This window comes from Labrus bergylta, chromosome 22 (assembly GCF_963930695.1).
Source record: "Labrus bergylta chromosome 22, fLabBer1.1, whole genome shotgun sequence".
NCBI lineage: Eukaryota > Metazoa > Chordata > Actinopteri > Labriformes > Labridae > Labrus > Labrus bergylta.
This window is the reverse complement of record NC_089216.1, coordinates 1654524-1667398: the sequence shown is the minus strand read 5'-3', so window position 1 is coordinate 1667398 and position 12875 is coordinate 1654524. Positions and strand designations below refer to the sequence as shown.

Genomic DNA, 12875 nt, shown 5'->3' with positions numbered 1-12875 from the left:
CGCTCAAAGCATCAAAACAAAAAGGCTACCAGAGTTTCCTACTCAAATCAACATGTTTTTTTATTAAAGGCTTTATGTGATGTTTTGATCCAGCAGGTGTCGCCCTTGAGCACCAGCATGAAACTAAAACAACTGGCGCTGCATTGTTGTGTTAGCATGCTAATGCTAGCGATCTTTATTATGCTGGTATCTTCACACTGCATGTAAATTGACCTGAAATGAGCGTGATCTAGAAACACAGTTAAGCAGTGAGTACAGTATGTTATTCTTCTTTTCTCTAGTCCCTCAATTAAACAACTTTTATACACGAGGGGAGGAGTCAGCCGGCCGTCCTGGCGATGTAAACAAAGTGAAGATAGGACTCTGAAAACTCTGAAAACATCACAGACAGTGGGACTCGGGTGTTACACCCATTGTAGACAGTCATGACTCACAGAGTTATTTTCAGAGGATATTCTTGATTTCTATTATATTTAAGTGCGAAAAATCACATAGAAAGCCTTTGAAGTCCAAATGAAGGGGCGCCTGGTTGCGAGCCCCATGTACGGAGACTATTCCTCCAAGCGGACGGCCCAGGTTCAAATCCAAACTGTGGTGCTCGTCCTGCAGGATGAATTTTCAACTAAAGAAGGTTAAGGGGCTGATTTATTCAGTCAGTTTAACTTTTTAATGACCCGCTCTGTTTGTTTTGAAGAAAAGGAAACTTTAAAACACTGAAGGACCCCCCTCCTTGTGTTTTTATTTGTTTTCATTTAAAGATGAAATCCAAACGTTTACCTGGTAACTGAAGTTCAGGTAAATGCACGGACTGTCGTTACACCTCAGGCTCCTCTAACATGTTAAACTTCTCGTTAGTAAGAAATATGAAATTTGCTTTTCGCAGGAAGATGAATTGAAATAGTTCCAGGGTAGGCAGAAGGTACAGTACATGTTTAGACCTCCACCCTGTTAGCAGTTTTCGCTTTTCAGGAATCGTAAATGATTTGTCTCGTTCTCTGGTTGGTGGCGGTGATGGTGGCGATGGTGGCGGGTTCTCTCCTGTTTAAAGACCAGATTAATTCTCTCTCTTTCTCTCCTGATTCTCTCTCTCTCTCTCTCTCTGTAACACGTTCTTCTTCTTCTCTCTCTGCTCAGGCGGTGAAACTGTCGACTCTTCAGCCCATCTGACCCGACAGAAAAGAGACTTTTGCTCTCGCTGCACGTGTGTCGACGCCCTCGGTGTGACGGCTGGACCTCGGCGGAGGGATAAAGTAGTGCGTGCCTTATCACAACTCAGACCTCAGTGCGATGGAGGGGGGGGGTGCGAGGCACTCCAGTCGTCTCGATGCTTTTCCGTTACAGAGACGATGGAAACTCTTTTATTCTTTTATACTTCAAAGAATGAAAAGTCAAACATCTATTTTTATATGAAGTACCTGAACAATCCTGCAAACCACGGAGTGTGAGGTGTGAAAAACCTCGGCGGAGTTTCTGGGACCAGACGTCTTCTTTTTTTTCTACTTTTCTCACTTCTTTCTACGTTTTCTACTCTTCTTCTTCGGGCGCTCACTGCCTGCGAACATGGACGATGTTACATTCCCTTCGTAATCAGGAGGCTGTTACGATTTTTTATTTAAATGAACTTTGAGGAAGGGAGTCTTCCTGAAATATAACAAACCAAATATGCATATTTACCGCATCATGTTTTTACGACATTCGCTCGTACAATTTCCGTTCCGACTGTGTCAATCAGTATTTCTCTTCATTACGTAGCCTTACTGTGTACTATACTGATTCACCAGAACCTTCCTTTACGAGGTTTTGTTTAAGGGCTTCCTTGTTACATTTCAGGCATGAACTTGCCAATAGAGTAAAACAGACAGACTGGAAATCCTCGGTTTTGGGAACAGCTGATTGATGTTATAGACGATAGCTTCAGCATGTTACTTTACCATTCTTACTTTTTTAAAGGTCACATATCCTCCTCCTCTTCTAACAGTTTAAATAAGTCTCAGAGCTCCTCAAAACATGTCTTTGCTATATATGTTAACGTGTGTGAGCGGCTGAAATGTCTTCTAATGAGCGTTAGAGACAGGAAGCCGTTCAGCCGGAGACGTTCTCTGAGACAGATGCTCCACTCTGAAACACTTTGTGAAAAAAATTAAAAAACAGCAGAGCACCATGGGGCCTGCAAATGGGACTTTGCCGTTCAGGGTTTCTTTGTGCCTTCGAGGGGCAGAAGTGGAAAAAGGATGACACTAAAAGTTCAGAGTAGAAAGGAGTATTTGAATAAAAACCCAGTATAGTCCTGTTCAAAGTGAGTGATGAGGTCACACACGCACGGTACCTTCGGTATTCCATATTATCCTCAAATGGTTTGACTGATGAAGGTCTAGTACTGAAACGTTTCCAATAACTGTTTTGGCACATTGCTCTCTTACTCACCCGTTTTAATGAAATGGATGTGCAGAGGTTTTTTATTACTCTTGCCTTTAAATTGGCCATATCAGGTGTTGCTTTGGTCTAACGGTTGTGTAAGTTCAACTCTTTGGCGACGATTGTTCTTCATGCATCAAACAGTTACCGAACAACGTGATCATGCACCTCCAGCTGTTCTTTGGTCCATCCATTTCCAGTCCAGTTATCGTTCAGTTTTCTCTCATTTTTGTTACTGATTTTTATTAACCAACAGAGAAGTTATTTAGCCCGTTAAATAAAGATGAACATATCTTTACCAAATGATCACTGGAGCTCATTGTCACCTTTTTAAAGCACAAACGTCATTCCATTGGTCGCCCAGTTACAGCTGAGTTCACGGTCAGCTTCCGTCTGTTTACAGTGTGATTGCAGTGTATTACGGGAGGAAAGATATTGACTGAGATATGTATGGGTCTGTTCTTTAACTTCTTTATATTAAAAAAAGAGTTTAAGAAAGTAAACCTGCAGACTAGTCTCTTGATTTCAACACTCTTCCACGGTCTACCATTTTGAAACGGGACAAAAACCAAAGGTTAGTTTTGTCGCTTTAAGCGGTTAAAAAAACCCCACTCAAGACATTGTTATAACAGAGAATAAATAACATGAATTAAGGATGTGAGTATGTTTGCAATAATGCCAGTAATGCATAGATGTGTTTGTTGAATATACAAAGTGTTTACTTGATTTATAATTTAACACCTCTAGAGACTACAGGGCGTATACCTTGTGTTTTTACATTCTCTTAAACTACTTATTCCACTGTATGTAAGGATAAATAAAACCACATATATATGTTCCTCCTTTGGGTCATATTGGACACACACACACAAACATTGGAATAAGCTCTTGTTCTTTGATCAAATGTGGACAGATTCCAGGGAAAGAATTGGCAGGACATTAATTTCACTGACCCAACTGTATTCTTGGACAGATGGCGTTTCTGTCACATCATTTGGATGAAGCTATGACAAAATGAAACCATGACGGCCCTGCCAACAGACCCCAGAGGCTTTGTGCCGCTTCTAACACACAACCAGACCCAAGTGATTTCAAAGAACTCGCCAACCAGCACTTGCCATCCCTAAAACCACAAGCTAAAATAAAAAGAAATACAACATGTATAATACAAAAAAATATGCTTTATTACTAAGTCCATCCATGACTTAAAGATACAGTCAGTAGCTTTTTCCTGAAAAATAAAACTTAGACTTACACAAAAGTAATGTAGCTCAATCCTCACTTTTAGCCTCCATATGTTTTGTGATGCCTACGTCTGCAGAGACCCTATACTATGCTAGGTTAACGGCTTTTCCATCACAACAAATTAAATATTCACAACAAATTAAATATTCTCACAACAAATTAAATATTCTAGTTTGCAGTGTAGGTACAAGCAGTAAATGTACACGCTAACCCTGCAGTGAGTTTTAGCTTGTGGGAGCGATGAGCCCAGGAGGAGGGGCATAATTTGAATGTTGTGTTTTACAAGCTGCAACGAACCTTGCTACTGACTTGACCTTTAACATGACAATTTACATAAACATTAAGTATGAATATTCTTTGGGGGGAAAAGTACATGCACATGAACCACAGTGATACAAAACCCCAATCTCAATATGCTGGTTATACCTCCCAACATGCAAATACTGGATTTATACAAATATTCTTTGTAAATTATTGCAATCTTTTAGACGATGACCCGAGTGATGTTGTTGCCTCCCTTTATCCCCTGCCTCAAGTACAGCCCCCTCCCCCGGAAACCCTCAGCAGGCATGATCATCCCCACTCACATCATCTTAGGTTTAATGCAGGATAGAAGGGATTGTATCACCTAGTCCTAAAATAGAACTGACCTGACAGCCCATGGGTTTCTAGCTGTCATTTTTGTGTTAATGCATGATTCTATTTTTCTGATATATACTGAGAATTTATCAAAAATGGCTCCCACCAAATGGTGTGTGTCAACTTACCCTGATCCGAAGATACTTTGATTGGTACCAAAGATCTATTCATCTGTTTTTTTTTTAGCGTAACTCTTAACAAAAAAGACTGGCTACCTAGTGAGTCTGAATTGCCACAAATAATAACTTCTTTGAACCACAACAACAGCCAACCAACACTGCCCTCATTAAGCATTAAGCTATTTGATTCTTTATTCCGTTAGCCCTGGTATCAAGACTAGCTTTGTTTCTTAAAGTAGTCTGTATTTCAGTCTCCAGGCGAGGCCAATAAATCATACTCTGCCAGAAGAACAAAACTGTTGTCTCTGATTCTCTGAACTCTCACCAAATCTCCACACTCCTGGACATGGATCAGGCCTCTCTCTCCTCTACTATACTCTCTCTCCCTGTCGTTAAATGACACCTCTGTCCGTTTACCACAGGCCTGACGGTATATGTACCTTACCCCAACCACAAGGACCATTCCCAAGCCAGCTGAGCAGCCCAGAAGCATGCCCAATTCCCAGGCAGTGTGTCTGGGTATAATGTCTGGATACTTCCCCTCCTTTCCTGGAGCAATAGAGGGATTCAAGGGGACTTTTGGTCTGGTATCGGCTTTGGGAATGTTTGGTTTCAACTTGCGGCCAAAATTTTGTTTGACATTTGGATCCTGGTTTGGATGGGGTTCAGGATTTGGGTGTACCACCGTTCTAGAGGTTGGTTGGTTGAGATTGGGATCAGAATAAGATGATGAAATATGGTTCTGGATTCGTAACTTCTTGCCTAGGGTGAGATGTTGAGAAGGCACAGGGGTGGAGGTTGACGCGAGGGAGCGTTGGGGAGCTGGAGAAGGTTCTGGGTGAGGGGTGGTAGTCTGGGCAGATCCTAAAGAAGATGGGGTTGCAGATGAGTTGGAGGAAGGTGGGAAACCCAGAAAAGAAGCTGTTGATAGAGAAGTAGTCAGGGTTGAGGAAGAAGGAGAAATGGAGGAATGTAATGATCCAATGGCAGAGGAAGAGGATATGTCTGGGGAGATGGTGGAAGAAGAAGAAGATGAAAAGGTCAAACCTGTGTTTGAGGCAGAGGCAGTTAAATCTGCTATAGGTGATGGATTATTGGCGGTATTTGAGGAAGGTATAGCAGACGTACTGAAAGAGGATGGCATAGAAGAAGGAGAGGAAGGTTGCACAGAGGTCAAATGGGGAGGAATGGAGATTGGAGAAGGAGATGGGGGGGCAAAAAGGGAAGGAGCTGTTTTTGGTTGGTTTTGCATTGCAGTTGAAGAGGGAGAAGGTAAGATATATTCTTGGGTGGGAGAAGATTGTGGGGATCTCTGGGTTGAACCAGGAGTATTGGGACTAGGGTGGGTAGACACTGAAACTGGAAAAGGATTGTTTGGGGAATTAGAGGCAAAGATTGAACTCATGGTTTTGATCTTTGTCTTAGACTGAGGATCTTTGACGTTTTCACTCTCACCGATTGTGAAGGTTGGGTCAATCCTTGACATAAAGGGCTGAGGAGTTACAGAGGATGGAGTTTGGGTCCACTCTTTGGTAGGTACTTTCAGTGCACCCGTTGGAGAATTGGGCTGGGACAATAGTTGTGGGGAGATACTTAAAGCTTTGTGTGTTTTGTCTGATTGGGACTGGTCTGTCTCAGAAATGTCAGCTTGACCCTTGGTTGGAGTTGGGTTTGTTTGGGGAACAGCATGAGGAAAACTGCTCAAAGGTTGAAGTTCAGGAGTGCTGTTTAGAGGTGTACTTGTTTCAGACTGAATGTGAGGTGGATTGGTTTGGCTTTGGGTAATTTCGGATACAGATGGGCTACTTTCAGATTGATGATTGGATGCATTACTCACAGGCTCGAAGGGGGATTGAGCATTCAGGTTTTTGTTGGGAAAGAACTGGTGAGTTTTCCCTTGGGTAAAAGATTCTGTTGTGTGGACCCGGAGAGTGGACTGAAAGGAAGGAAATTTTGATTGGAGAATAGTGTTAGTTAATGCCTTGTAGTAGGAAATGTTTTGACTGGTACCAGTTTGGGTTTGGAGAAGAGGTTTGGATGTAGAAGTTTGATCCTGACGAAAAGGGTTGGCTGAAGAAGTCTCAGAGTTAAACACAAAAATGTTTTGGTGCTGGGGCATGGATTGGTTACGCATTTCATACCTAGTTTGATCTATAATAGTCTCAGATATGTTGATCCTTGAGGGCTGAGAGGAAGTACTCTGGGTCTTGAATTTAACTGAGCTAGTTTTGTCTTTGATTGCTTTTGTTGGATTCTGGGATGTTGATCTTGGAGGATTTGAGACGTGAAAGTTATAATTGGTAAAAGGTTTAACTGTGGTGTTGGTCTGAAGATTAAATACTGTATCTTTTGTTTTAGTAACAGTTGGCTCTGTTGGATCATTTAAGTATGTCCCTTGTCTTTCAATATCACCATTCTTAAGTGGGGTGGGGGAAGCATTTGGGAGAGGGTTGGTTGAATTTTGTTCTGTGTTGTTGGGCAAAGATGTGGTCGTACCTTCCATCCCTCCACCCTCAGCTGAGGATAAAGTGGCTGTGAATGAAAGGTGGTTGAATGGGAATAGAGAATTCTTGGGGTCATCAGTCTGAGTAATAAAGTTTCCTGTGTCAGTGCCTGTCTCTTTAGTCACACTTGAGAGTGATCCTGATGTTGAAAAGGGGTCAGGAGCAATTCCTTTGCTGGAATTTAGAAGAGATCCTAAGTACATGGGGGTTTTCCTTTCATTGACAGCCTGATTTGTCAACAAGTCAACTCTAAGTGTTGCTGAAGTTGCTGAATTGTTAATCTCAAAGACTGGACTAGTGACAACTATACGTTTGTCCTGTGAATTGCTGCTAGGGTAGTAAGGCCCTAGGGTAGTAACAGGGCTTCCTTCGTCAGTCTCTGCCTCCTCAGTCACACCTGAAAGGGATTCTGAAGCATATGTGCCAGTCTCGCTTTCTGTGCTTAGTTTTCCAAGTAATCCTAAATTCTTAGGTGTGCTCCTTTCATTAGCTTCTGTATTTGTGAGGTGATCAACACCAAGGTATGCCAAAGTAGCAGAACTTTTTATCTCCAGGTCCGGAAGAAGGGCTTCTCTAAGTCCTTCCTTAGATTTAAAACTTAGGGTTCTTCTTTTTGTTGTCGTGGATAACCCTAAGGTAGTAACAGGCCTTTCTGTGTTAGTACCTGCCTTTTCAGTCACTCTTGAGAGGGATCCTGAAGATGCATAGATGTCAGTGTCACTGTCTTTGTTTGCATTTTGAAGAGATGCAGAAGTCAAAGCGATGTTGTTTTCAGTGATCTCCTGATTTGTGGGATGGTCAACTCGTAGTGACGCCAAAGTTACAGGAAATTTAATCTCCAAGACTGGCTGAGTTGCCTCTGTTATTGGTTCCTCAGATTTGTTATTGGTTGTTAATGTGGGGGGCCATAGGGTAGTAGCAGGGCTGGTTGTCTCATTTGTTTGGTTGTTTGATGTTCCATGGACTTGGAGAGCTATAAGGATGACAAAATGTGAGTAGAGCATGTTAAACATTATTATAAGGTGTAGATACTGAGGCAGAAATATCATTGTAGATTGCTTATTTTGTCCTGTCGTTGTACTTTTGACCCGTCATACAAAACACCATAGAAACTTCTTCCTGAAACTTTAGGGAAACAGATTTTGTTTTGCGTTATGTTACTTACCTGGCAGAGTAGTAACTTCTTCTTCCTGCTGTGCAAAATTTAAATTCCCTCCGTCCATTCCTGTGACGCTACTTCCATTCCAAGGACTACGGCTCCCATCACGCACCACTTTAGACTCAATTCCCGCCCAGTATACAAAGTAAGACTGCACCACTGTGATACTGGAATGACAGAAAAGGAGGGTTGTGCATTGATGCAATTGAAATAAGAAATGTTTAAGCAATAAACCAAATATTCACATTAGAATATGATTCCCCTTTTTAAAGATTGGACTGTTGGTTATCATAACAGTCTTGATTTTGCAGGGTCGTACATACTAGAATTTTACATCTCCAATGGGTGCATCTGGAGCCTTCCAAACAAACGAGAGGTTTCTCTTCAGCTGTTTGTCAGAATGAGTAAGGGTGTCACCCTCAGAGAAGCAGCGAAGCACGTGTGTGCTAGGGGGCATGAGGGCCCAGGAACCACCATCCAGCACCTGGCCCAATCTTGTATACCTGACCCCAACCTTTGGCCGGACATCAGCTCTGAACCCGGCACCCTCCACACTGCGAGCCTGGAGCAGGAAACCCATGAAGTTTCGAGAGCTTCGGACAGTTACTGAAGACAGAGGTACATGAATAAGTTATAACAGTTCTTATTTTTACAAGCTAGAAGACAGTTTAAGATATATCTTAGTCAGTTATTTCGGCAGAGGAGTTTTTCAGTGTGGACCTCTAACAATAGCGTCCCTGATCCAAATTCCTCCAGGAACCTTTTTGGTATGTTCTTCCGCACCTTTCTGTTTTTGTGTTTCTACTGCTGATTTTTATGTCCATTCTCAAATAAAGGTGTTGCAACCATAGACTGTATAAAACATCGACGCAGTCTCAGTGACGCCACCCACTAGTGTTTGATGAGGCGTGCTGTAGCTGAATGATGGTGACCCCCATGATTTAAATGCTGACTTTACCTAACTTTTGGTCGATCTAGTTACAAAGAGGTGGAGTTGAGGTGGGTCATTAGTTTCCTGGCAAACAGCTATGAAGTGCCCACCTGTCAGTTAACCTAGCCTAGCCTCTAATTATTCTAATTTATGCAAATCTCTTAGCCTTGATATAAACCAAACAGATGAGTTATAAAACTGTTCAACCCCTCCATTTTTTCAAATAAGGAAATTCGGTAAAGAGACTTAAGGGTGGGTGTTGTTTTTTAACCAGAAGTCATGTTTATTTCTGCTGTGAAAGTGAGCATTTTAATATGGAACCTGATGAGTGGTCCTTGGCTTTTGCAGCCTGTCCCAAGTGGACACTCTAGGAACTGCAGTTTTTTTGCACATGCACCCTGTCTTCTTTTTCAACACAGGAGGTGTCCACTTGGTTTTGACTTGATTAACAAGTTTTAAACCAAACTTGTTGATTGTTTAGTTGACCTAGGTCAACCTGAAGTCACTCCTACCCTTCAGATATAAATCACCAAGTTGCTTGTATACAAATGTGTGATTGGCAAATTTACATGAATTGTTAGTAATCTTTGTTTGATGTTTACGGTTACTACCTGTTACTAGCTGTCCAGGCAGGTAAGAAGAGGCAGATGTGCGCAGGGTGACGTGGCTGTGCTGCGGGTCCTGAGGTTGAGCGCGGATGTGGCCTGGAACCATTTCATGGCAGGAGGCTTTGCTAGCACCGCGGGAGAACGCCAGTGTGGGCGTAGCCAATGTGAGTAAGACCACACCAACCAACCCGAAACAGTAGAGGGTGGACTGCATATCTGAACACATTAAAAGTAGAGAGAGAAAGATGAGACAATTGGCAGAGTCTGACTGATATTGCATTTCAGTAAAGAACAAAAGCCCGTTGGAGGGTCCATGGCCTACATGTAACGGTTAGACAGCGTGTTCTTAGTTTATGTGTAGGTAACAAATGACGCCATGTTTGTACAAGAGAGACCCTTTTGTTGTTATTCTTGTTTGGTTACTCACATTACTGCTTCATGCCACGTTTGACTAGCGTTAGTAAATTATTGTCTCCATCTACGCAGATAGACTTGAATAAATGCAAACTTTGAGGCTCCATTGTGGAACCTTCCGGTCTGTTTCCAAAGAAACACACCTGAGGACGAGCATGTTGTCTCAAAACGTCACTTTTCACTGTTTACAAAGAAAAATAAGGGACATGTGATGGACTCTCAACATGTATTTAAATCCATTCACTTATATTTCTTTGTATTTTTATTCTCATTTGCAGAAGAAAATGATCCATGAACCATCTGTGAATTGAGCATCCGCATCTTCAATTTAGCATGAAATGATAAGAAACATGTACAAAGAATTATCCAATCATCTATAAATGTCTTAGGCAAGTCATCGATAAACTCAAAATTCATATTTTCAGGTTATTCTTTCTCGTCTTTAAATTATATTGTTATATTAATTTTAACAATCCGCATCCTTACCTTAGGGAGCGGAAACCTTCAGGGGGTCTGGAAAATGTTGTCGACTTTCTTCTTCAGTTCAAGAATCACTTTCTTTCAGTCTTCCAGTTTTGTTGTTCGTCGTTCAATGAGAAACGTGACTCTGGTCCCTTTGAGTCCCAGCAGCGAGCAGTGATGCTGTGTGAGGTCAGACTTTGTTTGAAGTGTGTGAGGAGGATGAGCTGGAAGTTTTGGAGGGATTTCAGGGGTCCAGGATATGGAGGGAGAGGGGGAGACGTAGAACCAGAATATGTAGAGCTGCAGGTTGGCACAGGCGGTTTTCAGGCGACCCCCCCACACAGCCGTTTTGGACGCCCCTCGGTTTGCCAGATATGAGAGCAGTTATCAGGTCAACAGGTGTTGCAGTGATGGAAGCGGTCAAGAGAAGTGGTTCAGATAGAAGTGATTGTACCCGACCTAAAAAGCCTCTGCATGTTTCTAATAAGCTCCACGAGCAGAAACGTGCTCAAACTAGGATCAATATTGGAGATGCTTTTGAAAAATGGAGAGAGGTTAGAACACAGAAAGGTTTACAGACCCATGCAGAGCTGGATAAACACTGAAGCTTCAGAGTCCACCACATGGTGACCTGAGTGAGCATCCACTCTAGAGAGAGGAGGGGGGGGACAGCTCTCTATAATGTTTAGAATTTAGACTGCAGTACCCATTTTAAACACTAGGTGTCAGAGTTACATACTGCTCCTTTAAGCCTCCTGACAACCTGTCGGTCAGTTCAGCCACGCCCTGAATTCTGAAAAACTATGAATAACTCTTAGCCTAAATATCCTTAAAACAGACATAAACATATTTATATCTGCTGTCTGCCTTTTTAACATTGGACCTAACATGGATGCAAACCTCAAGTGCCACTAAAGGAGTTGCACTTTTTTTTACACTTTACTACATTGGTTTAATTTTTCAACATTGGCATCTTTAGACCTTTAACCACCTTTAAATTTGTGAAACTGAAAACATGTCCATTTCAAGAGAGCCTATATTTTAATCCAAAAAGTTAAATTAAGGCCTTTGTTTTGTAATACTTCTCGCGTTTGACGGTTGAACGTGCGCCGAGGGGAAACCACACAGCACAGAAAGTGACAGGATATGAATGTCAGCGCTGTGGTGTTGTGTTACCCTGCTGAAGAGGAGGTGAGACACGTCTCTAAAGAGTCTATTTCTACGGGATTAAGACACCACACACACACTCTTTCTCTCTAACAGGATGTACACCAGCTGTGGCCGCCTCCCTCCAGGATCTCTTGATCTTTCATCTCTTAATTCTTGTCCCCACGTCACTCCTCAAGTCGCTGTCATTGTTAGACATGCAGGGATAAGCTAAGATCCTTTGTCTTTCATTACTCAGAGATCCTCTCATCACAATCAAATCACACTCAAAAGAGAAACATAAAAACAGCATAAGCTGCATTCAAAATCACATTTCAGGAGTGACATAAATACATAAATACATAAATAATGTTAGGAGATTGTCCATTAGAAAATGTGAGTCTCTCTGATTGCTTGTTTTCTGAAAGGCAAACCTGAATCTCAGCTCCCTGCTCGCCATATTTGTTTATAAATAGTTACTTTATTGAATTTCCAGGTATTAGAAATGAGGATACCTGTACCACCTTTACGTCCAACAGAGCGGGATGTGTGTGAGAACACTGTGTCAACAAAAAGAGCAGCTGGTGTGACTGTGTTTTATCCAGGTTTCAGTAAGTGCAAGTGCCTGAATGTCTGACATTTTTGCAAGTGCTTGGATGAATTCAGTTTTATTCACAGCAGATTGACAGTTCCAGAGGCCAAAAGTAAATGATCCCATTTACTGTTCCCATGAATGACAGAGCAAGTTTCCATTCACCCACCGAGCTGACAAGACCTTCCTAGTTTTCAGATCAGAGCTTGTTCATGATGCTTCTAAGGCATGTTCTGCAGCCTTTGTTTTCTGTGACTTCTCTGTGCAATGGCCTTTCCAGCCGCCAGTGAACCGGAAAGAACGTAAACCAAAATGGCGTATGATCTTCAGAGACGTGTTATCTGTGTAGCGTGCTGCCCACACTGTGCTCGAGATCCCTGGCACTTTTTACAGCTCCCGTCTTGATGAAGTCTGCTACAGCACTGTGTAACTTCTGTCTGGTTGTGAAGTGTGAATGAACCTGACGGCAGACAGCGCTAACCTTTGGACCAAGGTTACAGAGAGCTGCTTTAGAAAATAATGTTGTAAAAATGCAACCCTGAATCTTTAAGTACTCTGCTCCCTCGCCCCTCCCCCCTTGTGTGTTCAGAGGAGTAAAACCTGATCCGACCCTCATGAACCACACAGTCGATGAGCTTGAA

At 42.3% G+C, this 12875-nt stretch overlaps 2 protein-coding genes across 3 annotated transcripts in view; one reads left to right on the top strand and one right to left on the bottom strand.

Moving 5' to 3' along the window:
* slc10a7 (solute carrier family 10 member 7) overlaps positions 1–2918 on the top strand; it is a 10955-nt gene extending 8037 nt beyond the window's left edge. For both annotated transcript variants that reach the window (XM_065950607.1, XM_065950606.1), the window contains one exon: positions 1135–2918. Coding sequence is in view for 1 of the 2 variants with exons in the window: in XM_065950606.1 (XP_065806678.1) it covers positions 1135–1167 (33 nt within the window). In the remaining variant the exon portion in view is untranslated. The remainder of the gene's footprint in view (positions 1–1134) is intronic.
* A 658-nt stretch (positions 2919–3576) lies between these two features.
* LOC114921716 (uncharacterized) lies at positions 3577–11240 on the bottom strand. The gene is made up of 5 exons (XM_029282043.2): positions 10521–11240; positions 9624–9836; positions 8405–8687; positions 8088–8248; positions 3577–7895 (listed from the first exon to the last, which is right to left on the bottom strand). The coding sequence occupies exons 2-5, from the start codon at positions 9832–9834 to the stop codon at positions 4666–4668; spliced, it is 3885 nt and encodes a 1294-aa protein (XP_029137876.2). The 5' UTR covers positions 9835–9836; positions 10521–11240; the 3' UTR covers positions 3577–4665.
* Positions 11241–12875: the final 1635 nt, after the last annotated feature.

What these genes read in the sequence shown, in the direction of transcription:
- LOC114921716 (XM_029282043.2), bottom strand. Translation starts at nt 9,834, where the DNA reads ATGCAGTCCACCCTCTACTGTTTCGGGTTGGTTGGTGTGGTCTTACTC. An exon ending in GCCTGGACAGCTAGTAACAG is followed by an intron (nt 8,688 to 9,623) that starts GTAGTAACCGTA and finishes CTCTGTCTTCAG; the next exon opens with TAACTGTCCGAAGCTCTCGA. An exon ending in ATTGGAGATGTAAAATTCTA is followed by an intron (nt 8,249 to 8,404) that starts GTATGTACGACC and finishes CTGTCATTCCAG; the next exon opens with TATCACAGTGGTGCAGTCTT.